At 38.3% G+C, this 27,451-nt stretch overlaps 1 protein-coding gene across 2 annotated transcripts in view; it reads left to right on the top strand.

Annotated features, from left to right (window-relative positions):
• Window positions 1-27,451, top strand: part of LOC135549064 (KH domain-containing, RNA-binding, signal transduction-associated protein 3-like) — a 223,980-nt gene that overhangs the window by 147,359 nt on the left and 49,170 nt on the right. For both annotated transcript variants that reach the window (XM_064979131.1, XM_064979130.1), the window contains exons 4-6: window positions 267-413; window positions 22,062-22,204; window positions 23,341-23,527. In XM_064979131.1, the coding sequence (XP_064835203.1) occupies window positions 267-413; window positions 22,062-22,204; window positions 23,341-23,527 (477 nt within the window). The remainder of the gene's footprint in view (window positions 1-266; window positions 414-22,061; window positions 22,205-23,340; window positions 23,528-27,451) is intronic.

The raw sequence follows: 27,451 nt of genomic DNA, 5'->3' as shown, positions 1-27,451 counted from the left end.
ATGCTTTCAGACAATGCGATTCATCACAATTTAAAATCATTTGTGAACTTAAATTCGAGTTAACTGATAAACTCTGACAGTCCTAATGAAATTCAATACTCCAGTCAAACAGATTAGCTGGATCCGTCTTGCTGATCCTGTGTGGATGCTATAAACTGTGAGGAGTAACAGGTGACATTATAATAGACCGAGTTACAACACTCTGTGACAACTTCTGGTTTAAAGAGGGCTTTGTTAATATACTTAATTGATTTTTGTTCCACCAGGAGGAAGAGCTACGGAAGAGCGGAGAGGCCAAATATCAGCACCTGAACGAGGACCTCCATGTCCTCATAGAAGTGTTCGCTCCCCCTGCAGAGGCCTACAACAGGATGGGTCACGCACTGGAGGAGATCAAGAAGTTCCTCATACCAGTGCGTATTGACACCTACACACTCATTACTCTTACCCTGTTCTCTTGCAACATATGAACAAAATAGAACAGCTAGCTGGTGATTTAACATCGGCTACTCTGCTTCTTTTGTCCAACATATGTCTAGACTATGTGCCTGTGTCCACACTGAACACCCAAATAGTACAGTTAAGCAATAAGTCTTGAGGAGGTGTGGTAAATGGCCAACATACCACGGCTAAGGGCTGTTCTTAGGCATGACTCAGCGCGGAGAGGCTGGATACTGCCCTTATGGCTATTTTAAACTGATTACCAACATAATTAGAGCAGTGTTTTGTCATACCCATGGTATACTTAAGCAATAAGTCTCGAGGAGGTGTGGTAAATGGCCAACATACCACGGCTAAGGGCTGTCCTTAGGCACGACGCAACGCAACCTTATCCACAAACTCCAGAGGTGCCTTATTGCTATGATACACTGGTTACGTAATTAGAACAGTAAAAAAAATGTTTTCTCATACATGTGGTATACGGTCTCATTTACTTTGGCTTTCAGCCGATCTGCATTCAGGGCTGGAACCACCCAGTTTATAATTAAGGTTATACCATAGTAATAAATGGCAGAAGTATAGCCTGGTCCAGTCACAACCAGTCAGCTGGCAGAAGCAGCTGAATCAGTAACAGACTCTGGGTTGTCTGATTGGATGCACGCCCCTGTGAGGGAAGGGAAGTCATGGGGATAGCTGACAAGGCTGAATAGCAGAGTAACATAGTCAGACAGGAAGCACTCAGCACAGCCTAACCCTCTCTAGAACTCCCATACATCACGCTTATTTACTCTTACTCCATGTATTATGGATGACTGATTTATCCCATGCTGTTATGGAAAGATAGTAGGATCTCTACCTCCCATGTTATTATTATGGAAGGATAGTAGGATCGCTACATCTCATGTTATTATGGAAGGATAGTAGGATCGCTACATCTCATGTTATTATGGAAGGATAGTAGGATCTCTCCATCCCATGTTATTATTATGGAGGGATAGTAGGATCTCTCCATACCATGTTATTATGGAAGGATAGTAGGATCTCTACATCCCATGTTATTATGGAGGGATAGTAGGATCTCTCCATCCCATGTTATTATTATGGAAGGATAGTAGGATCTCTCCATCCCATGTTATTATGGAAGGATAGTAGGATCGCTACATCTCATGTTATTATTATGGAGGGATAGTAGGATCTCTCCATCCCATGTTATTATGGAAGGATAGTAGGATCTCTACATCCCATGTTATTATTATGGAAGGATAGTAGGATCTCTACATCCCATGTTATTATTATGGAAGGATAGTAGGATCTCTACATCCCATGTTATTATGGAAGGATAGTCGTATCTCTACATCCCATGTTATTATGGAGGGATAGTAGGATCTCTACATCCCATGTTATTATGGAAGGATAGTAGTATCTCTCCATCCCATGTTATTATGGAAGGATAGTAGGATCTCTCCATCCCATGTTATTATGGAGGGATAGTAGGATCTCTACATCCCATTTTATTATTATGGAATGATAGTAGGATCTCTACATCCCATGTTATTATGGAAGGATAGTAGGATCTCTACATCCCATGTTATTATTATGGAAGGATAGTAGGATCTCTCCATCCCATGTTATTATTATGGAAGGATAGTAGGATCTCTCCATCCCATGTTATTATTATGGAAGAATAGTAGGATCTCTACATCCCATGCTATTATTATGGAAGGATAGTAGGATCTCTACATCCCATGTTATTATTATGGAAGGATAGTAGGATCTCTACATCCCATGTTATTATTATGGAAGGATAGTAGGATCTCTCCATCCCATGTTATTATGGAAGGATAGTAGGATCTCTACATCCCATGTTATTATGGAAGGATAGTAGGATCTCTACATCCCATGTTATTATTATGGAAGGATATTAGGATCTCTACATCCCATGTTATTATTATGGAAGGATAGTAGGATCTCTACATCCCATGTTATTATGGAAGGATAGTAGGATGTCTACAACCCATGTTATTATTATGGAAGGATAGTAGGATCTCTACATCCCATGTTATTATGGAAGGAAAGTAGGATCTCTACATCCCATGTTATTATTATGGAAGGATAGTAGGATCTCTACCTCCCATGTTATTATTATGGAAGGATAGTAGGATCTCTACCTCCCATGTTATTATTATGGAAGGATAGTAGGCTCGCTACATTTCATGTTATTATTATGGAGGGAGAGTAGGATCTCTCCATCCCATGTTATTATGGAAGGATAGTAGGATCTCTCCATCCCATGTTATTATGGAAGGATAGTAGGATCTCTACATCCCATGTTATTATTATGGAAGGATAGTAGGATCTCTACATCCCATGTTATTATTATGGAAGGATAGTAGGATCTCTACATCCCATGTTATTATTATGGAAGGATAGTAGGATCTCTACATCCCATGTTATTATTATGGAAGGATAGTAGGATCTCTACATCTCATGTTATTATTATGGAGGGATAGTAGGATCTCTACATCCCATGTTATTATTATGGAAGGATAGTAGGATCTTTACATCCCATGTTATTATTATGGAAGGATAGTAGGATCTCTACATCCCATGTTATTATGGAAGGATAGTCGGATCTCTACATCCCATGTTATTATGGAGGGATAGTAGGATCTCTACATCCCATGTTATTATGGAAGGATAGTAGTATCTCTCCATCCCATGTTATTATGGAAGGATAGTAGGATCTCTCCATCCCATGTTATTATGGAGGGATAGTAGGATCTCTACATCCCATTTTATTATTATGGAATGATAGTAGGATCTCTACATCATATGTTATTATGGAAGGATAGTAGGATCTCTACATCCCATGTTATTATTATGGAAGGATAGTAGGATCTCTCCATCCCATGTTATTATTATGGAAGGATAGTAGGATCTCTCCATCCCATGTTATTATTATGGAAGAATAGTAGGATCTCTACATCCCATGCTATTATTATGGAAGGATAGTAGGATCTCTACATCAAATGTTATTATTATGGAAGGATAGTAGGATCTCTACATCCCATGTTATTATTATGGAAGGATAGTAGGATCTCTACATCCCATGTTATTATTATGGAAGGATAGTAGGATCTCTACATCCCATGTTATTATTATGGAAGGATAGTAGGATCTCTCCATCCCATGTTATTATTATGAAAGGATAGTAGGATCTCTCCATCCCATGTTATTATTATGGAAGGATAGTAGGATCTCTACATCCCATGTTATTATGGAAGGATAGTAGGATCTCTACATCCCATGTTATTATTATGGAAGGATAGTAGGATCTCTACCTCCCATGTTATTATTATGGAAGGATAGTAGGATCTCTACCTCCCATGTTATTATTATGGAAGGATAGTAGGCTCGCTACATTTCATGTTATTATTATGGAGGGAGAGTAGGATCTCTCCATCCCATGTTATTATGGAAGGATAGTAGGATCTCTACATCCCATGTTATTATTATGGAAGGATAGTAAGATCTCTACATCCCATGTTATTATTATGGAAGGATAGTAGGATCTCTACATCCCATGTTATTATTATGGAAGGATAGTAGGATCTCTACATCCCATGTTATTATTATGGAAGTATAGTAGGATCTCTACATCCCATGTTATTATTATGGAAGGATAGTAGGATCTCTACATCCCATGTTATTATTATGGAAGGATAGTAGGATCTCTCCATCCCATGTTATTATGGAAGGATAGTAGGATCTCTCCATCCCATGTTATTATGGAAGGAGAGTAGGATCTCTACATCCCATGTTATTATTATGGAAGGATAGTAGGATCTCTACATACCATGTTATTATTATGGAAGGATAGTAGGATCTCTACATCCCATGTTATTATTATGGAAGGATAGTAGGATCTCTACATCCCATGTTATTATTATGGAAGGATAGTAGGATCTCTACATCTCATGTTATTATTATGGAGGGATAGTAGGATCTCTACATCCCATGTTATTATTATGGAAGGATAGTAGGATCTTTACATCCCATGTTATTATTATGGAAGGATAGTAGGATCTCTACATCCCATGTTATTATGGAAGGATAGTCGGATCTCTACATCCCATGTTATTATGGAGGGATAGTAGGATCTCTACATCCCATGTTATTATGGAAGGATAGTAGTATCTCTCCATCACAATTTAATATGGAAGGATAGTAGGATCTCTCCATCCCATGTTATTATGGAGGGATAGTAGGATCTCTACATCCCATTTTATTATTATGGAATGATAGTAGGATCTCTACATCCCATGTTATTATGGAAGGATAGTAGGATCTCTACATCCCATGTTATTATTATGGAAGGATAGTAGGATCTCTCCATCCCATGTCATTATTATGGAAGGATAGTAGGATCTCTCCATCCCATGTTATTATTATGGAAGAATAGTAGGATCTCTACATCCCATGCTATTATTATGGAAGGATAGTAGGATCTCTACATCAAATGTTATTATTATGGAAGGATAGTAGGATCTCTACATCCCATGTTATTATTATGGAAGGATAGTAGGATCTCTACATCCCATGTTATTATTATGGAAGAATAGTAGGATCGCTACATCCCATGCTATTATTATGGAAGGATAGTAGGATCTCTACATCCGATGTTATTATTATGGAATAATAGTAGGATCTCTACATCCCATGTTATTATTATGGAAGGATAGTAGGATCTCTACATCCCATGTTATTATGGAGGGATAGCAGGATCTCTTCATCCCATGTTATTATGGAAGGATAGTAGTATCTCTCCATCCCATGTTATTATGGAAGGATAGTAGGATCTCTCCATCCCATGTTATTATGGAGGGATAGTAGGATCTCTACATCCCATTTTATTATTATGGAATGATAGTATTATCTCTACATCCCATGTTATTATGGAAGGATAGTAGGATCTCTACATCCCATGTTATTATTATGGAAGGATAGTAGGATCTCTCCATCCCATGTTATTATTATGGAAGGATAGTAGGATCTCTCCATCCCATGTTATTATTATGGAAGAATAGTAGGATCTCTACATCCCATGCTATTATTATGGAAGGATAGTAGGATCTCTACATCAAATGTTATTATTATGGAAGGATAGTAGGATCTCTACATCCCATGTTATTATTATGGAAGGATAGTAGGATCTCTACATCCCATGTTATTATTATGGAAGGATAGTAGGATCTCTACATTCCATGTTATTATTATGGAAGGATAGTAGGATCTCTACATCCCATGTTATTATTATGGAAGGATAGTAGGATCTCTCCATCACATGTTATTATGGAAGGATAGTAGGATCTCTACATCCCATGTTATTATTATGGAGGGATAGTAGGATCTCTACATCCCATGTTATTATTATGGAAGAATAGTAGGATCTCTACATCCCATGTTATTATTATGGAAGGATAGTAGGATCTCTACATCCCATGTTATTATTATGGAGGGATAGTAGGATCTCTACATCCCATGTTATTATTATGGAAGGATAGTAGGATCTCTCCATCCCATGTTATTATGGAAGGATAGTAGGATCTCTACATGCCATGCTATTATTATGGAAGGATAGTAGGATCTTTACATCCCATGTTATTATGGAAGGATAGTAGGATCTCTACATCCCATGTTATTATTATGGAAGGATAGTAGGATCTCTCCATCCCATGTTATTATGGAAGGATAGTAGGATCTCTCCATCCCATGTTATTATGGAAGGATAGTAGGATCTCTACATCCCATGTTATTATTATGGAAGGATAGTAGGATCTCTACATCCCATGTTATTATTATGGATGGATAGTAGGATCTCTACATCCCATGTTATTATGGAAGGATAGTAGGATCTCTACATCCCATGTTATTATGGAGGGATAGTATGATCTCTACATCCCATGTTATTATGGAAGGATAGTAGTATCTCTCCATCACAATTTAATATGGAAGGATAGTAGGATCTCTCCATCCCATGTTATTATGGAGGGATAGTAGGATCTCTACATCCCATTTTATTATTATGGAATGATAGTAGGATCTCTACATCCCATGTTATTATGGAAGGATAGTAGGATCTCTACATCCCATGTTATTATTATGGAAGGATAGTAGGATCTCTCCATCCCATGTCATTATTATGGAAGGATAGTAGGATCTCTCCATCCCATGTTATTATTATGGAAGAATAGTAGGATCTCTACATCCCATGCTATTATTATGGAAGGATAGTAGGATCTCTACATCAAATGTTATTATTATGGAAGGATAGTAGGATCTCTACATCCCATGTTATTATTATGGAAGGATAGTAGGATCTCTACATCCCATGTTATTATTATGGAAGAATAGTAGGATCGCTACATCCCATGCTATTATTATGGAAGGATAGTAGGATCTCTACATCCGATGTTATTATTATGGAATAATAGTAGGATCTCTACATCCCATGTTATTATTATGGAAGGATAGTAGGATCTCTACATCCCATGTTATTATGGAGGGATAGCAGGATCTCTACATCCCATGTTATTATGGAAGGATAGTAGTATCTCTCCATCCCATGTTATTATGGAAGGATAGTAGGATCTCTCCATCCCATGTTATTATGGAGGGATAGTAGGATCTCTACATCCCATTTTATTATTATGGAATGATAGTAGGATCTCTACATCCCATGTTATTATGGAAGGATAGTAGGATCTCTACATCCCATGTTATTATTATGGAAGGATAGTAGGATCTCTCCATCCCATGTTATTATTATGGAAGGATAGTAGGATCTCTCCATCCCATGTTATTATTATGGAAGAATAGTAGGATCTCTACATCCCATGCTATTATTATGGAAGGATAGTAGGATCTCTACATCAAATGTTATTATTATGGAAGGATAGTAGGATCTCTACATCCCATGTTATTATTATGGAAGGATAGTAGGATCTCTACATCCCATGTTATTATTATGGAAGGATAGTAGGATCTCTACATTCCATGTTATTATTATGGAAGGATAGTAGGATCTCTACATCCCATGTTATTATTATGGAAGGATAGTAGGATCTCTCCATCACATGTTATTATGGAAGGATAGTAGGATCTCTACATCCCATGTTATTATTATGGAGGGATAGTAGGATCTCTACATCCCATGTTATTATTATGGAAGAATAGTAGGATCTCTACATCCCATGTTATTATTATGGAAGGATAGTAGGATCTCTACATCCCATGTTATTATTATGGAGGGATAGTAGGATCTCTACATCCCATGTTATTATTATGGAAGGATAGTAGGATCTCTCCATCCCATGTTATTATGGAAGGATAGTAGGATCTCTACATGCCATGCTATTATTATGGAAGGATAGTAGGATCTTTACATCCCATGTTATTATGGAAGGATAGTAGGATCTCTACATCCCATGTTATTATTATGGAAGGATAGTAGGATCTCTCCATCCCATGTTATTATGGAAGGATAGTAGGATCTCTCCATCCCATGTTATTATGGAAGGATAGTAGGATCTCTACATCCCATGTTATTATTATGGAAGGATAGTAGGATCTCTACATCCCATGTTATTATTATGGATGGATAGTAGGATCTCTACATCCCATGTTATTATGGAAGGATAGTAGGATGTCTCCATCCCATGTTATTATTATGGAAGGATAGTAGGATCTCTCCATCCCATGTTATTATGGAAGGATAGTAGGATCTCTCCATCCCATGTTATTATTATGGAAGGATAGTAGGATCTCTACATCCCATGTTATTATGGAAGGATAGTAGGATCTCTACATCCCATGTTATTATGGAAGGATAGTAGGATCTCTACATCCCATGTTATTATTATGGAAGAATAGTAGGATCTCTACATCCCATGCTATTATTATGGAAGGATAGTAGGATCTCTACATCAAATGTTATTATTATGGAAGGATAGTAGGATCTCTACATCCCATGTTATTATTATGGAAGGATAGTAGGATCTCTACATCCCATGTTATTATTATGGAAGAATAGTAGGATCGCTACATCCCATGCTATTATTATGGAAGGATAGTAGGATCTCTACATCCGATGTTATTATTATGGAATAATAGTAGGATCTCTACATCCCATGTTATTATTATGGAAGGATAGTAGGATCTCTACATCCCATGTTATTATGGAGGGATAGCAGGATCTCTACATCCCATGTTATTATGGAAGGATAGTAGTATCTCTCCATCCCATGTTATTATGGAAGGATAGTAGGATCTCTCCATCCCATGTTATTATGGAGGGATAGTAGGATCTCTACATCCCATTTTATTATTATGGAATGATAGTAGGATCTCTACATCCCATGTTATTATGGAAGGATAGTAGGATCTCTACATCCCATGTTATTATTATGGAAGGATAGTAGGATCTCTCCATCCCATGTTATTATTATGGAAGGATAGTAGGATCTCTCCATCCCATGTTATTATTATGGAAGAATAGTAGGATCTCTACATCCCATGCTATTATTATGGAAGGATAGTAGGATCTCTACATCAAATGTTATTATTATGGAAGGATAGTAGGATCTCTACATCCCATGTTATTATTATGGAAGGATAGTAGGATCTCTACATCCCATGTTATTATTATGGAAGGATAGTAGGATCTCTACATTCCATGTTATTATTATGGAAGGATAGTAGGATCTCTACATCCCATGTTATTATTATGGAAGGATAGTAGGATCTCTCCATCACATGTTATTATGGAAGGATAGTAGGATCTCTACATCCCATGTTATTATTATGGAGGGATAGTAGGATCTCTACATCCCATGTTATTATTATGGAAGAATAGTAGGATCTCTACATCCCATGTTATTATTATGGAAGGATAGTAGGATCTCTACATCCCATGTTATTATTATGGAGGGATAGTAGGATCTCTACATCCCATGTTATTATTATGGAAGGATAGTAGGATCTCTCCATCCCATGTTATTATGGAAGGATAGTAGGATCTCTACATGCCATGCTATTATTATGGAAGGATAGTAGGATCTTTACATCCCATGTTATTATGGAAGGATAGTAGGATCTCTACATCCCATGTTATTATTATGGAAGGATAGTAGGATCTCTCCATCCCATGTTATTATGGAAGGATAGTAGGATCTCTCCATCCCATGTTATTATGGAAGGATAGTAGGATCTCTACATCCCATGTTATTATTATGGAAGGATAGTAGGATCTCTACATCCCATGTTATTATTATGGATGGATAGTAGGATCTCTACATCCCATGTTATTATGGAAGGATAGTAGGATGTCTCCATCCCATGTTATTATTATGGAAGGATAGTAGGATCTCTCCATCCCATGTTATTATGGAAGGATAGTAGGATCTCTCCATCCCATGTTATTATTATGGAAGGATAGTAGGATCTCTACATCCCATGTTATTATGGAAGGATAGTAGGATCTCTACATCCCATGTTATTATGGAAGGATAGTAGGATCTCTACATCCCATGTTATTATTATGGAAGGATAGTAGGATCTCTACATCCCATGTTATTATTATGGAAGGATAGTAGGATCTCTACATCCCATGTTATTATTATGGAGGGATAGTAGGATCTCTACATCCCATGTTATTATGGAAGGATAGTAGGATCTCTACATCCCATGTTATTATTATGGAGGGATAGTAGGATCTCTACATCCCATGTTATTATGGAAGGATAGTAGGATCTCTTCATCCCATGTTATTATTATGGAGGGATAGTAGGATCTCTCCATCCCATGTTATTATGGAAGGATAGTAGGATCTCTACATCCCATGTTATTATTATGGAAGGATAGTAGGATCTCTACATCCCATGTTATTATTATGGAAGGATAGTAGGATCTCTACATCCCATGTTATTATTATGGAGGGATAGTAGGATCTCTACATCGCATGTTATTATGGAAGGATAGTAGGATCTCTACATCCCATGTTATTATTATGGAGGGATAGTAGGATCTCTACATCCCATGTTATTATGGAAGGATAGTAGGATCTCTACATCCCATGTTATTATTATGGAAGGATAGTAGGATCTCTACATCCCATGTTATTATTATGGATGGATAGTAGGATCTCTACATCCCATGTTTTTATGGAAGGATAGTAGGATGTCTCCATCCCATGTTATTATTATGGAAGGATAGTAGGATCTCTCCATCCCATGTTATTATGGAAGGATAGTAGGATCTCTCCATCCCATGTTATTATTATGGAAGGATAGTAGGATCTCTACATCCCATGTTATTATGGAAGGATAGTAGGATCTCTACATCCCATGTTATTATGGAAGGATAGTAGGATCTCTACCTCCCATGTTATTATTATGGAAGGATAGTAGGATCTCTACATCCCATGTTATTATGGAAGGATAGTAGGATCTCTACATCCCATGTTATTATTATGGAAGGATAGTAGGATCTCTACCTCCCATGTTATTATTATGGAAGGATAGTAGGCTCGCTACATTTCATGTTATTATTATGGAGGGAGAGTAGGATCTCTCCATCCCATGTTATTATGGAAGGATAGTAGGATCTCTACATCCCATGTTATTATTATGGAAGGATAGTACGATCTCTACATCCCATGTTATTATTATGGAAGGATAGTAGGATCTCTACATCCCATGTTATTATTATGGAAGGATAGTAGGATCTCTACATCCCATGTTATTATTATGGAAGTATAGTAGGATCTCTATATCCCATGTTATTATTATGGAAGGATAGTAGGATCTCTACATCCCATGTTATTATTATGGAAGGATAGTAGGATCTCTACATCCCATGTTATTATGGAAGGATAGTAGGATCTCTACCTCCCATGTTATTATTATGGAAGGATAGTAGGATCTCTACATCCCATGTTATTATGGAAGGATAGTAGGATCTCTACATCCCATGTTATTATTATGGAAGGATAGTAGGATCTCTACATCCCATGTTATTATTATGGAAGGATAGTAGGATCTCTACATCCCATGTTATTATGGAAGGATAGTAGGATCTCTACATCCCATGTTATTATGGAAGGATAGTAGGATCTCTACCTCCCATGTTATTATTATGGAAGGATAGTAGGATCTCTACATCCCATGTTATTATGGAAGGATAGTAGGATCTCTACATCCCATGTTATTATTATGGAAGGATAGTAGGATCTCTACCTCCCATGTTATTATTATGGAAGGATAGTAGGCTCGCTACATTTCATGTTATTATTATGGAGGGAGAGTAGGATCTCTCCATCCCATGTTATTATGGAAGGATAGTAGGATCTCTACATCCCATGTTATTATTATGGAAGGATAGTACGATCTCTCCATCCCATGTTATTATGGAAGGATAGTAGGATCTCTCCATCCCATGTTATTATTATGGAAGGATAGTAGGATCTCTACATCCCATGTTATTATGGAAGGATAGTAGGATCTCTACATCCCATGTTATTATGGAAGGATAGTAGGATCTCTACCTCCCATGTTATTATTATGGAAGGATAGTAGGATCTCTACATCCCATGTTATTATGGAAGGATAGTAGGATCTCTACATCCCATGTTATTATTATGGAAGGATAGTAGGATCTCTACCTCCCATGTTATTATTATGGAAGGATAGTAGGCTCGCTACATTTCATGTTATTATTATGGAGGGAGAGTAGGATCTCTCCATCCCATGTTATTATGGAAGGATAGTAGGATCTCTACATCCCATGTTATTATTATGGAAGGATAGTACGATCTCTACATCCCATGTTATTATTATGGAAGGATAGTAGGATCTCTACATCCAATGTTATTATGGAAGGATAGTAGGATCTCTACATCCCATGTTATTATGGAAGGATAGTAGGATCTCTACCTCCCATGTTATTATTATGGAAGGATAGTAGGATCTCTACATCCCATGTTATTATGGAAGGATAGTAGGATCTCTACATCCCATGTTATTATTATGGAAGGATAGTAGGATCTCTACCTCCCATGTTATTATTATGGAAGGATAGTAGGCTCGCTACATTTCATGTTATTATTATGGAGGGAGAGTAGGATCTCTCCATCCCATGTTATTATGGAAGGATAGTAGGATCTCTCCATCCCATGTTATTATTATGGAAGGATAGTAGGATCTCTCCATCCCATGTTATTATGGAAGGATAGTAGGATCTCTCCATCCCATGTTATTATTATGGAAGGATAGTAGGATCTCTACATCCCATGTTATTATGGAAGGATAGTAGGATCTCTACATCCCATGTTATTATGGAAGGATAGTAGGATCTCTACCTCCCATGTTATTATTATGGAAGGATAGTAGGATCTCTACATCCCATGTTATTATGGAAGGATAGTAGGATCTCTACATCCCATGTTATTATTATGGAAGGAAGGATCCCATGTTATTATTATGGAAGGAGTCTCTACATCCCATGTTATTATTATAGGATCTCCATCCCATGTTATTATGGGAAGGATCTCTACATCCCATGTTATTATTATGGAAGGATAGGATCTCTACATCCCATGTTATTATTATGGAAGGATAGTAGGATCTCTACATCCCATGTTATTATTATGGAAGGATAGTAGGATCTCTACATCCCATGTTATTATTATGGAAGGATAGTAGGATCTCTACATCCCATGTTATTATTATGGAAGGATAGTAGGATCTCCCATCCCATGTTATTATTATGGAATGTTATTATAGTAGGATCTCTACATCCCATGTTATTATTATGGAAGGATAGTAGGATCTCTACATCCCATGTTATTATGGAAGGATATAGGATCTCTCCATCCCATTATTATGGAAGGATAGTAGGATCTCTACATCCCATGTTATTATTATGGAAGGATAGTAGGATCTCTACATCCCATGTTATTATTATGGAAGGATAGTAGGATCTCTACATCCCATGTTATTATTATGGAAGGATAGTAGGATCTCTACATCCCATGTTATTATGGAAGGATAGTAGGATCTCTACATCCCATGTTATTATGGAAGGATATAGGATCTCTACCTCCCATGTTATTATTATGGAAGGATAGTAGGATCTCTACATCCCATGTTATGGAAGGATAGTAGGATACATCCCATGTTATTATTATGGAAGGATAGTAGGATCTCTACATCCCATGTTATTATTATGGAAGGATAGTAGGATCTCTACATCCCATGTTATTATTATGGAAGGATAGTAGGATCTCTCCATCCCATGTTATTATTATGGAAGGATAGTAGGATCTCTACATCCCATGTTATTATTATGGAAGGATAGTGGAAGGATAGTCTCTACATCCCATGTTATTATTATGGAAGGATAGTAGGATCTCTACATCCCATGTTATTATTATGGAAGGATCTCTATATCCCATGTTATTATTATGGAAGGATAGTCTCTACATCCCATGTTATTATTATGGAAGGATAGTAGGATCTCTCCATCCCATGTTATTATGGAAGGATAGTAGGATCTCTCCATCTCTACATCCCATGTTATTATTATGGAAGGATAGTAGGATCTCTACATACCATGTTATTATTATGGAAGGATAGTAGGATCTCTACATCCCATGTTATTATTATGGAAGGATAGTAGGATCTCTACATCCCATGTTATTATTATGGAAGGATAGTAGGATCTCTACATCTCATGTTATTATTATGGAGGGATAGTAGGATCTCTACATCCCATGTTATTATTATGGAAGGATAGTAGGATCTTTACATCCCATGTTATTATTATGGAAGGATAGTAGGATCTCTACATCCCATGTTATTATGGAAGGATAGTCGGATCTCTACATCCCATGTTATTATGGAGGGATAGTAGGATCTCTACATCCCATGTTATTATGGAAGGATAGTAGTATCTCTCCATCACAATTTAATATGGAAGGATAGTAGGATCTCTCCATCCCATGTTATTATGGAGGGATAGTAGGATCTCTACATCCCATTTTATTATTATGGAATGATAGTAGGATCTCTACATCCCATGTTATTATGGAAGGATAGTAGGATCTCTACATCCCATGTTATTATTATGGAAGGATAGTAGGATCTCTCCATCCCATGTCATTATTATGGAAGGATAGTAGGATCTCTCCATCCCATGTTATTATTATGGAAGAATAGTAGGATCTCTACATCCCATGCTATTATTATGGAAGGATAGTAGGATCTCTACATCAAATGTTATTATTATGGAAGGATAGTAGGATCTCTACATCCCATGTTATTATTATGGAAGGATAGTAGGATCTCTACATCCCATGTTATTATTATGGAAGAATAGTAGGATCGCTACATCCCATGCTATTATTATGGAAGGATAGTAGGATCTCTACATCCGATGTTATTATTATGGAATAATAGTAGGATCTCTACATCCCATGTTATTATTATGGAAGGATAGTAGGATCTCTACATCCCATGTTATTATGGAGGGATAGCAGGATCTCTACATCCCATGTTATTATGGAAGGATAGTAGTATCTCTCCATCCCATGTTATTATGGAAGGATAGTAGGATCTCTCCATCCCATGTTATTATGGAGGGATAGTAGGATCTCTACATCCCATTTTATTATTATGGAATGATAGTAGGATCTCTACATCCCATGTTATTATGGAAGGATAGTAGGATCTCTACATCCCATGTTATTATTATGGAAGGATAGTAGGATCTCTCCATCCCATGTTATTATTATGGAAGGATAGTAGGATCTCTCCATCCCATGTTATTATTATGGAAGAATAGTAGGATCTCTACATCCCATGCTATTATTATGGAAGGATAGTAGGATCTCTACATCAAATGTTATTATTATGGAAGGATAGTAGGATCTCTACATCCCATGTTATTATTATGGAAGGATAGTAGGATCTCTACATCCCATGTTATTATTATGGAAGGATAGTAGGATCTCTACATTCCATGTTATTATTATGGAAGGATAGTAGGATCTCTACATCCCATGTTATTATTATGGAAGGATAGTAGGATCTCTCCATCACATGTTATTATGGAAGGATAGTAGGATCTCTACATCCCATGTTATTATTATGGAGGGATAGTAGGATCTCTACATCCCATGTTATTATTATGGAAGAATAGTAGGATCTCTACATCCCATGTTATTATTATGGAAGGATAGTAGGATCTCTACATCCCATGTTATTATTATGGAGGGATAGTAGGATCTCTACATCCCATGTTATTATTATGGAAGGATAGTAGGATCTTTACATCCCATGTTATTATGGAAGGATAGTAGGATCTCTACATCCCATGTTATTATTATGGAAGGATAGTAGGATCTCTCCATCCCATGTTATTATGGAAGGATAGTAGGATCTCTCCATCCCATGTTATTATGGAAGGATAGTAGGATCTCTACATCCCATGTTATTATTATGGAAGGATAGTAGGATCTCTACATCCCATGTTATTATTATGGATGGATAGTAGGATCTCTACATCCCATGTTATTATGGAAGGATAGTAGGATCTCTACATCCCATGTTATTATGGAGGGATAGTAGGATCTCTACATCCCATGTTATTATGGAAGGATAGTAGTATCTCTCCATCACAATTTAATATGGAAGGATAGTAGGATCTCTCCATCCCATGTTATTATGGAGGGATAGTAGGATCTCTACATCCCATTTTATTATTATGGAATGATAGTAGGATCTCTACATCCCATGTTATTATGGAAGGATAGTAGGATCTCTACATCCCATGTTATTATTATGGAAGGATAGTAGGATCTCTCCATCCCATGTCATTATTATGGAAGGATAGTAGGATCTCTCCATCCCATGTTATTATTATGGAAGAATAGTAGGATCTCTACATCCCATGCTATTATTATGGAAGGATAGTAGGATCTCTACATCAAATGTTATTATTATGGAAGGATAGTAGGATCTCTACATCCCATGTTATTATTATGGAAGGATAGTAGGATCTCTACATCCCATGTTATTATTATGGAAGAATAGTAGGATCGCTACATCCCATGCTATTATTATGGAAGGATAGTAGGATCTCTACATCCGATGTTATTATTATGGAATAATAGTAGGATCTCTACATCCCATGTTATTATTATGGAAGGATAGTAGGATCTCTACATCCCATGTTATTATGGAGGGATAGCAGGATCTCTACATCCCATGTTATTATGGAAGGATAGTAGTATCTCTCCATCCCATGTTATTATGGAAGGATAGTAGGATCTCTCCATCCCATGTTATTATGGAGGGATAGTAGGATCTCTACATCCCATTTTATTATTATGGAATGATAGTAGGATCTCTACATCCCATGTTATTATGGAAGGATAGTAGGATCTCTACATCCCATGTTATTATTATGGAAGGATAGTAGGATCTCTCCATCCCATGTTATTATTATGGAAGGATAGTAGGATCTCTCCATCCCATGTTATTATTATGGAAGAATAGTAGGATCTCTACATCCCATGCTATTATTATGGAAGGATAGTAGGATCTCTACATCAAATGTTATTATTATGGAAGGATAGTAGGATCTCTACATCCCATGTTATTATTATGGAAGGATAGTAGGATCTCTACATCCCATGTTATTATTATGGAAGGATAGTAGGATCTCTACATTCCATGTTATTATTATGGAAGGATAGTAGGATCTCTACATCCCATGTTATTATTATGGAAGGATAGTAGGATCTCTACATCCCATGTTATTATTATGGAAGAATAGTAGGATCGCTACATCCCATGCTATTATTATGGAAGGATAGTAGGATCTCTACATCCGATGTTATTATTATGGAATAATAGTAGGATCTCTACATCCCATGTTATTATTATGGAAGGATAGTAGGATCTCTACATCCCATGTTATTATGGAGGGATAGCAGGATCTCTACATCCCATGTTATTATGGAAGGATAGTAGTATCTCTCCATCCCATGTTATTATGGAAGGATAGTAGGATCTCTCCATCCCATGTTATTATGGAGGGATAGTAGGATCTCTACATCCCATTTTATTATTATGGAATGATAGTAGGATCTCTACATCCCATGTTATTATGGAAGGATAGTAGGATCTCTACATCCCATGTTATTATTATGGAAGGATAGTAGGATCTCTACATCCCATGTTATTATTATGGAAGGATAGTAGGATCTCTACATCCCATGTTATTATTATGGAAGGATAGTAGGATCTCTACATTCCATGTTATTATTATGGAAGGATAGTAGGATCTCTACATCCCATGTTATTATTATGGAAGGATAGTAGGATCTCTCCATCACATGTTATTATGGAAGGATAGTAGGATCTCTACATCCCATGTTATTATTATGGAGGGATAGTAGGATCTCTACATCCCATGTTATTATTATGGAAGAATAGTAGGATCTCTACATCCCATGTTATTATTATGGAAGGATAGTAGGATCTCTACATCCCATGTTATTATTATGGAGGGATAGTAGGATCTCTACATCCCATGTTATTATTATGGAAGGATAGTAGGATCTCTCCATCCCATGTTATTATGGAAGGATAGTAGGATCTCTACATGCCATGCTATTATTATGGAAGGATAGTAGGATCTTTACATCCCATGTTATTATGGAAGGATAGTAGGATCTCTACATCCCATGTTATTATTATGGAAGGATAGTAGGATCTCTCCATCCCATGTTATTATGGAAGGATAGTAGGATCTCTCCATCCCATGTTATTATGGAAGGATAGTAGGATCTCTACATCCCATGTTATTATTATGGAAGGATAGTAGGATCTCTACATCCCATGATATTATTATGGATGGATAGTAGGATCTCTACATCCCATGTTATTATGGAAGGATAGTAGGATGTCTCCATCCCATGTTATTATTATGGAAGGATAGTAGGATCTCTCCATCCCATGTTATTATGGAAGGATAGTAGGATCTCTCCATCCCATGTTATTATTATGGAAGGATAGTAGGATCTCTACATCCCATGTTATTATGGAAGGATAGTAGGATCTCTACATCCCATGTTATTATGGAAGGATAGTAGGATCTCTACATCCCATGTTATTATTATGGAAGGATAGTAGGATCTCTACATCCCATGTTATTATTATGGAAGGATAGTAGGATCTCTACATCCCATGTTATTATTATGGAGGGATAGTAGGATCTCTACATCCCATGTTATTATGGAAGGATAGTAGGATCTCTACATCCCATGTTATTATTATGGAGGGATAGTAGGATCTCTACATCCCATGTTATTATGGAAGGATAGTAGGATCTCTTCATCCCATGTTATTATTATGGAGGGATAGTAGGATCTCTCCATCCCATGTTATTATGGAAGGATAGTAGGATCTCTACATCCCATGTTATTATTATGGAAGGATAGTAGGATCTCTACATCCCATGTTATTATTATGGAAGGATAGTAGGATCTCTACATCCCATGTTATTATTATGGAGGGATAGTAGGATCTCTACATCGCATGTTATTATGGAAGGATAGTAGGATCTCTACATCCCATGTTATTATTATGGAGGGATAGTAGGATCTCTACATCCCATGTTATTATGGAAGGATAGTAGGATCTCTACATCCCATGTTATTATTATGGAAGGATAGTAGGATCTCTACATCCCATGTTATTATTATGGATGGATAGTAGGATCTCTACATCCCATGTTATTATGGAAGGATAGTAGGATGTCTCCATCCCATGTTATTATTATGGAAGGATAGTAGGATCTCTCCATCCCATGTTATTATGGAAGGATAGTAGGATCTCTCCATCCCATGTTATTATTATGGAAGGATAGTAGGATCTCTACATCCCATGTTATTATGGAAGGATAGTAGGATCTCTACATCCCATGTTATTATGGAAGGATAGTAGGATCTCTACATCCCATGTTATTATTATGGAAGGATAGTAGGATCTCTACATCCCATGTTATTATTATGGAAGGATAGTAGGATCTCTACATCCCATGTTATTATTATGGAGGGATAGTAGGATCTCTACATCCCATGTTATTATGGAAGGATAGTAGGATCTCTACATCCCATGTTATTATTATGGAGGGATAGTAGGATCTCTACATCCCATGTTATTATGGAAGGATAGTAGGATCTCTACATCCCATGTTATTATTATGGAGGGATAGTAGGATCTCTCCATCCCATGTTATTATGGAAGGATAGTAGGATCTCTACATCCCATGTTATTATTATGGAAGGATAGTAGGATCTCTACATCCCATGTTATTATTATGGAAGGATAGTAGGATCTCTACATCCCATGTTATTATTATGGAGGGATAGTAGGATCTCTACATCCCATGTTATTATGGAAGGATAGTAGGATCTCTACATCCCATGTTATTATTATGGAGGGATAGTAGGATCTCTACATCCCATGTTATTATGGAAGGATAGTAGGATCTCTACATCCCATGTTATTATTATGGAAGGATAGTAGGATCTCTACATCCCATGTTATTATTATGGATGGATAGTAGGATCTCTTCATCCCATGTTATTATGGAAGGATAGTAGGATGTCTCCATCCCATGTTATTATTATGGAAGGATAGTAGGATCTCTCCATCCCATGTTATTATGGAAGGATAGTAGGATCTCTCCATCCCATGTTATTATTATGGAAGGATAGTAGGATCTCTACATCCCATGTTATTATGGAAGGATAGTAGGATCTCTACATCCCATGTTATTATGGAAGGATAGTAGGATCTCTACATCCCATGTTATTATTATGGAAGGATAGTAGGATCTCTACATCCCATGTTATTATTATGGAAGGATAGTAGGATCTCTACATCCCATGTTATTATTATGGAGGGATAGTAGGATCTCTACATCCCATGTTATTATGGAAGGATAGTAGGATCTCTACATCCCATGTTATTATTATGGAGGGATAGTAGGATCTCTACATCCCATGTTATTATGGAAGGATAGTAGGATCTCTACATCCCATGTTATTATTATGGAGGGATAGTAGGATCTCTCCATCCCATGTTATTATGGAAGGATAGTAGGATCTCTACATCCCATGTTATTATTATGGAAGGATAGTAGGATCTCTACATCCCATGTTATTATTATGGAAGGATAGTAGGATCTCTACATCCCATGTTATTATTATGGAGGGATAGTAGGATCTCTACATCCCATGTTATTATGGAAGGATAGTAGTATCTCTACATCCCATGTTATTATTATGGAGGGATAGTAGGATCTCTACATCCCATGTTATTATGGAAGGATAGTAGGATCTCTACATCCCATGTTATTATGGAAGGATAGTAGGATCTCTACATCCCATGTTATTATTATGGAGGGATAGTAGGATCTCTACATCCCATGTTATTATTATGGAAGGATAGTAGGATCTCTACATCCCATGTTATTATTATGGAGGGATAGTAGGATCTCTACATCCTATGTTATTATTATGGAAGGATAGTAGGATCTCTACATCCCATGTTATTATTATGGAAGGATAGTAGGATCTCTCCATCCCATGCTATTATTATGGAAGGATAGTAGGATCTCTCCTTCCCATGCTATTATTATGGAGGGATAGTAGGATCTCTCCTTCCCATGTTATTATTATGGAAGGATAGTAGGATCTCTCCATCCCATGCTATTATTATGGAAGGATAGTAGGATCTCTCCTTCCCATGCTATTATTATGGAGGGATAGTAGGATCTCTCCATCCCAAGCTATTATTATGGAGGGATAGTAGGATCTCTACATCCCATGCTATTATGTGTGATCCTTCCAGTCTCATTCTGAGCCATGATGATTTATTTCTGGTCATTAAATACGTCTTTTAATTTCCCTCACAAATACACAGTGATGTGTTGATATGGAGGAGACAGAAGACAATCGTCTCCATGGCAGTATGATTAAACGCTGATTTCCATATTAATTGCTACGTTCCATTGAGCGGCGAAGACGACTGTGTTTGACGATAAAGACACACACACACAGAGAGATGACAATGTGTGACGATGAAAAAAACAAATGGGGTTCCTGGGTTTTATCAACGGGGGATCAGGAGTGTGTTGCTCTGCCTGAGGAGCAGCGGTCACGGCAACATCACACACACACACACGCACACACACACACACACACACACACACACACAGACACACACGCACACACACACACACACACACACACACACAGACAGACAGACAGACACACACACACACGCACACACACAGACACACACACACACGCACACACACACAGACACACACACACACACACGCACACAGACACACACCGGTTGGTCTTGGTCACAGCAGCACTGTAAAGTACATTAATTAGACATTCCTACAGGGCTGTAACCCTGGAGATAAAGGACGTAATTTAATACGCTGTAATTAAAAGGGTGTGTGTGGGTGTGTGTGTGCAGGATTACAATGATGAGATCCGACAGGCGCAGCTGCAGGAGCTGACGTACCTGAATGGTGGCTCGGAGGATGCCAAGGTGCCAGCGGTGAGGGGCAAGCTGCCTGCAGCACGGGGTAGAGGGACACCTGCCCCAGGACCCATCAGGTACCTACTGCCAACCTGGGTGTGTGGGTGTGTGTGTGTGCATTCATGCATGTGCGATGGTGTATGTATTCACTTTTGTGTTTGGTGTGGGGTAGTGGTTAGTGTGATGTTGATGGACACATGAAGCAATATCCTGATTTTCATAGACAGGTACATAGACCCCATTCCAGAGATGCTATTCCAAATGGGAGAGTATTCTTAGACTAGGACTCATTTCCACAGCCTGAAATTCCTTCAATTCACTTATTACCATAACTAAAATGAATGACAGAATTACAGAGCATACATAAGTTTGTGTTTTAATACATTCAATTCAAAACTCTGCTTTGTAATACTAATGGGGGGAAAATACACTATCTGGCCCAAACGATACACAATACAAAGTTGAAAACTATTGAAATTCTAATACATTTCTGTAACTGTCCTGCTGGACTCTCTTTAAGATGTAACTCCCCAGATATAATAATAAATAATACTCAAATAGTCATTGCCATTAGAATAGTTCATAGTATGCATGTTGCGTGGCTCTTAGACTTTCAGATGAAATGCAGATTATGTTTGTTGCTTGTGTTTGTAAAAGCTTTCTCAATTAGATGAAGAGATGTTTGTATTGCTCTGAGAGGAAATATAATTGGATCTGTTTTAAATTAGACAGTAATTAGCATTTAGCATGCCTAATATGAGTGAGATAAGATAAAAGTCCTGCAGGCAGTGAGGTTTACAGTAAGTCAGATATAAAAACCACATATTCACTAACAATAATGTGATTGTTTAATTCAGTATATGTCTGAATTGCATAGGTATATTGGTGACAGTCTCTTGGTCCACTTTAAAAAAAAAATTTTTTTTAAATTTTACCAGGCAAGTCAGTTAAGAACACATTCTTATTTTCAATGACGGCTTGGGAACAGTGGGTTAACTGCCTGTTCAGGGGCAGAACGACAGATTTGTACCTTTTCAGCTCAGGGGTTTGAACTCACAACCTTCCGGTTACTAGTCCAACGCTCTAACCACTAGGCTACCCTGCCGCCCCACTTAAGCCATAGGGCTGTGGTCAAAAACATTAAAATATATTTAGGGAATAGGGTGCCATTTGAGACGAAGCCTACAATTGTCCCCTGCTTGTCCTGTGGTAGGAGTCGAGGAGGTGTGCCCCCTCCCCACGTAGCTGTCCCCCGTGGAGCAGCTCCGAGAGGGGCACCCCCCAGCCGGGTACCATCCGCCCGAGGGAGGGGCGTGCCAGCACCAAGAGCACGAGGGGCTCCCCCGTCCGCGGGGTACAGACCACCACCACCCTTAGCACAGGACACATATGGGGAATATGTGAGTATTTACACAATAAGAAGGACATGTGTTTTCATATATGTACGCTGGCACATGCACGGACTCACACACACACATATACACACACATTGTGTCTGTATACAGGTGTCCTCTTGGTAATATCCAAACTGAGAGGGGATTCATCCAAACTGAGAGGGGATTTCACTGGTAGCTGTTATGGTATGCTAGTTTACCTGTCCTGTCTGGAGGGAGCCCTGTTGAAATATGAACAGCTGGCAGAGACACTGTATATTAAACCCAGAGTCAGACCCCTTTGTACACATGCCAAGGAGGACTCCCGCCTTCCTTCTACCTCCCACCTTACTGTCACAGCAGGTCCTCAGAGATGCTGCACCAACCCAGCATATTTAGCAGAGAGGGGTACGGTAGAATAGAAGGGGGAGGGGAGGAGCAGAGGAGGGGGAGGAGAGGATGAGAGGAGGAGAGTAGGTTGCTTCTGTTGGATGAGTTTCCTGCCAGACCATAGCTAACCACATCTGACAGGTTTATATGGAGGTCTGCAGTTAGAATGGGTGGAGGTCGTAGAGAACAAATGGTAGAGAGCCACGACTGAACCAGCTGCTTGACATCATTGTCACAGTTGTAAACTGGCTCCCCAGACACACGCACACACACACACACACACACACACACACACACACACACACACACACACACACACACACACACACACACACACACACACACACACACACACACACATACAAACACACACGCACACCTGCGGATCTGGGAGGGAGAGCACCACAGACATCTGGCTGATGATCAATCTTCACCATATCGCTGTGAATTACAGACTGAATGAGCTCCACTACTCTCCATCGTATGAGAGTGTTGGTACTACACACACCTACTGTTTTGTTGTTGTTGTCATTAAGTGATGCTAACAAATAGGCTCTAGTAGTTTTCTATGAAATGACTGCTGAGGAGGAGATGTATTTCTTGCTCATACTTCCTGTCTCATTCTTCCAGCTTTCACCTTGTCTACAGACAGTCTGGCTCAGCCCAAGGGCTTGAAGCCATGTTTTGCTTATCCAGCAGGTTTTAGAGAAGTTAACATTACAATATATCACCTACTGCAGGGGTCTCTAATTACATTCAGCCACGGGCCGATTTTTTCTTGAGCGGATGGTTAGGGGGCCGGGATATATTAATACATAATTTGTACACTGCACACTGACCTCAAGAAGCCCAAGCAGATGTAGTATTTGACAGAATAATTTCAAACCTTGATTACATTGTGATACGATCACATATACCTCTCTGTGTATTAGGGATGTTTATCTCTCCTTACCAGGAATGATACTTCTAGTTTAAAACGATTTGGTACGATATGATTAGTGGTATGAATCGATGAGATTCGGTTTCGTTGCGATATGATTCAATGCACTGACAGTTGTTGCATGAACACGTTCCATTCTGAATGAATATCTGATGGTGGTGGAGCTCAGGTGCTGGATCTGTCTGAGCTGACTTCTCTGAGCTGAGTGGCACTGTGTGTGTGTGTGTGTGTGTGTGTGTGTGTGTGTGTGTGTGTGTGTGTGTGTGTGTGTGTGTGTGTGTGTGCATGGTGAGCCATAGGGTAGACTAAGCATCTACCACGATCAAATTAGGGGGGGAAATTTGTTTTTGTCCCCCCACCTTTTATCTGAAGTCCTCATCGTCCACTGATTAACTTGTCATGTGGCAGGTGAACATGTATTGAGCTAGTTATATGTCAATATTTATCTTTAGAAATGAGCTATTACATTCAAAGCCAAGTGATATAACACAGCTTTGGATTCCAAAGCCGTCTCAAAAGCGAATGGTTTTGATTGTTTGGAATTTGAAGGACGAGAACTACTCTCTTCTCTCATTCTGACCAGTGCATCTGGCAAAAATGATTGCGGTTATTTTTATGAAAGTACACCATGACCCTGTTAATGTAAAAATTACCAATTGCACTCACTGTTTAAAGCAGAACTACCAAAAATATTTTGCATAGTGAATCTGCCAATCGAAAGCCCCAATCAGCAGTTAAATGTGCAATAAGCAAGATGTGATATGTGTCCACTCAGGTAGCCGACACAGCTCTGCCAGTAAAACACAATTTCCTACAGAGCGTTTGGTAACAATGACCCAGCAAATTACTTTGGTTAAGCCTTTGATTTATCATTGCGAAAGCCATTTTACAAACATCTGAATGCTGAAGGTGGCATGTAGATGTAGACAACCAGTATTAGATCTAGGATAGGGTAGACCTACCCCTCGTTGGTGCGAGCAGCTGCGTCTCCCACACTCTGCACACAGTTTGTTATGACAATGTCATATGCAGTTACATGCATAAAGTTTGATAGGCTGAGGGAGAGGACGAATCGATTCAGTCAGGAAAGATTATAGGTATTTTCTGAATGGACCGATGCCCTCATATCTAAAACATTTGAACCATTATATACCTACTTTTTATGCATGGGAATACTTGGTAACAGATTTCCCAAATTAAAATCACTTTGAAAAAAGGAAAAAATGAAATGTACAGTTGAAGTCAGAAGTTTACATACACTTAGGTTGGAGTCATTAAAACTACTTTTTCAACCACTCCACAAATGTCTTGTTATCAAACTATAGTTTTGGCAAGTCGGTTAGAACATCTTCTTTGTGCATGACACAAGTTATTTTTCCAACATTTGTTTACAGACAGATTATTTCACTTATAATTCACTGTATCACAATTCCAGTGGTTCAGAAGTTTACATACACTAAGTTGACTGTGCCTTTAAACAGCTTGTAAAATTCCAGACTATTATGTCATGTCTTTAGAAGCTTCTGATTGACATCATTTGACTCAGTAGGAGGTGTACCTGTGGATGTATTTCAAGGACTACCTTCAAACTCAGTGCCTCTGTATAACATTCAAAAAAATATATATTTATTTAACCAGGTAAGCTAGTTGAGAACAAGTTCTCATTTACATCTGCGACCTGGCCAAGATAAAGCAAAGCAGTGCGACACAAACAACAACACAGAGTTACACATGGAATAAACAAACATACAGTCCAAATACAGGATAGGATAAGTAGGATAAGGGAGGTAAAGCAATTAATAGGCCAGAGTGGTGAAATAATTACAATATAGCAATTAAACACTGGAGTGATAGATGTGCAGAAGACGAGTGTGCAAGCAGAGATAATGGAGTGCAAAGGAGTAAAATAAATAACAGTATGGGGGATGAGGTAGTTGGATGGGCTATTTACAGATGGGCTATGTACAGGTGCAGTGATCTGTGAGCTGCTCTGACAGCTGGTGCTTAAATTTAGGGATGGAGATATGAGTCTCCAGCTTCAGACATAATGGGAAAATCAGAAGAAATCAGCCAAGACTTCAGAAAAAGAAATGTAGACCTCCACAAGTCTGGTTCATCCTTGAGAGAGATATCCAAATGCCTGAAGATACCACCTTCATCTGTACAAACAATAGTCCCCAAGTATGAGATCACGCAGCCATCATGCTGCTCAGGAAGGAGACACGTTCTGTCTCCAAGAGATGAACATACTTTGGTGCGAAGAGTGCACATCAATTCCAGAACAACAGCAAAGAAACAGGTACAAAACAATCTATATCCACAGTAAAACGAGTCCTATATCGACATAACGTGAAAGGCCACCAAACCCGCAATAAAAAAGATTATGGTTTGCAACTACACATTGGGACAAAGATCCTACTTTTTTGGAGAAATGTCCTCTAATCTGATGAAACAAAAATGGAACTGTTTGGCCATACTGACCATCATTATGTTTGGATGAAAAAGGGGGAGGCTTGCAAACCGAAGAACACCATCCCAAGCGTGAAGCACGGGGAGGCAGAATCATGTTGTGGGGGTGCTTTGCTGAAGGAGGGGCTGGTGCACTTCACAAAATAGATGGC

The sequence above is a fragment of the Oncorhynchus masou genome, chromosome 12, assembly GCF_036934945.1.
Source record: "Oncorhynchus masou masou isolate Uvic2021 chromosome 12, UVic_Omas_1.1, whole genome shotgun sequence".
Lineage (NCBI taxonomy): Eukaryota > Metazoa > Chordata > Actinopteri > Salmoniformes > Salmonidae > Oncorhynchus > Oncorhynchus masou.
Note: the sequence above shows the minus strand (reverse complement) of the source record. Positions and strands in the feature narration are given on the sequence as shown.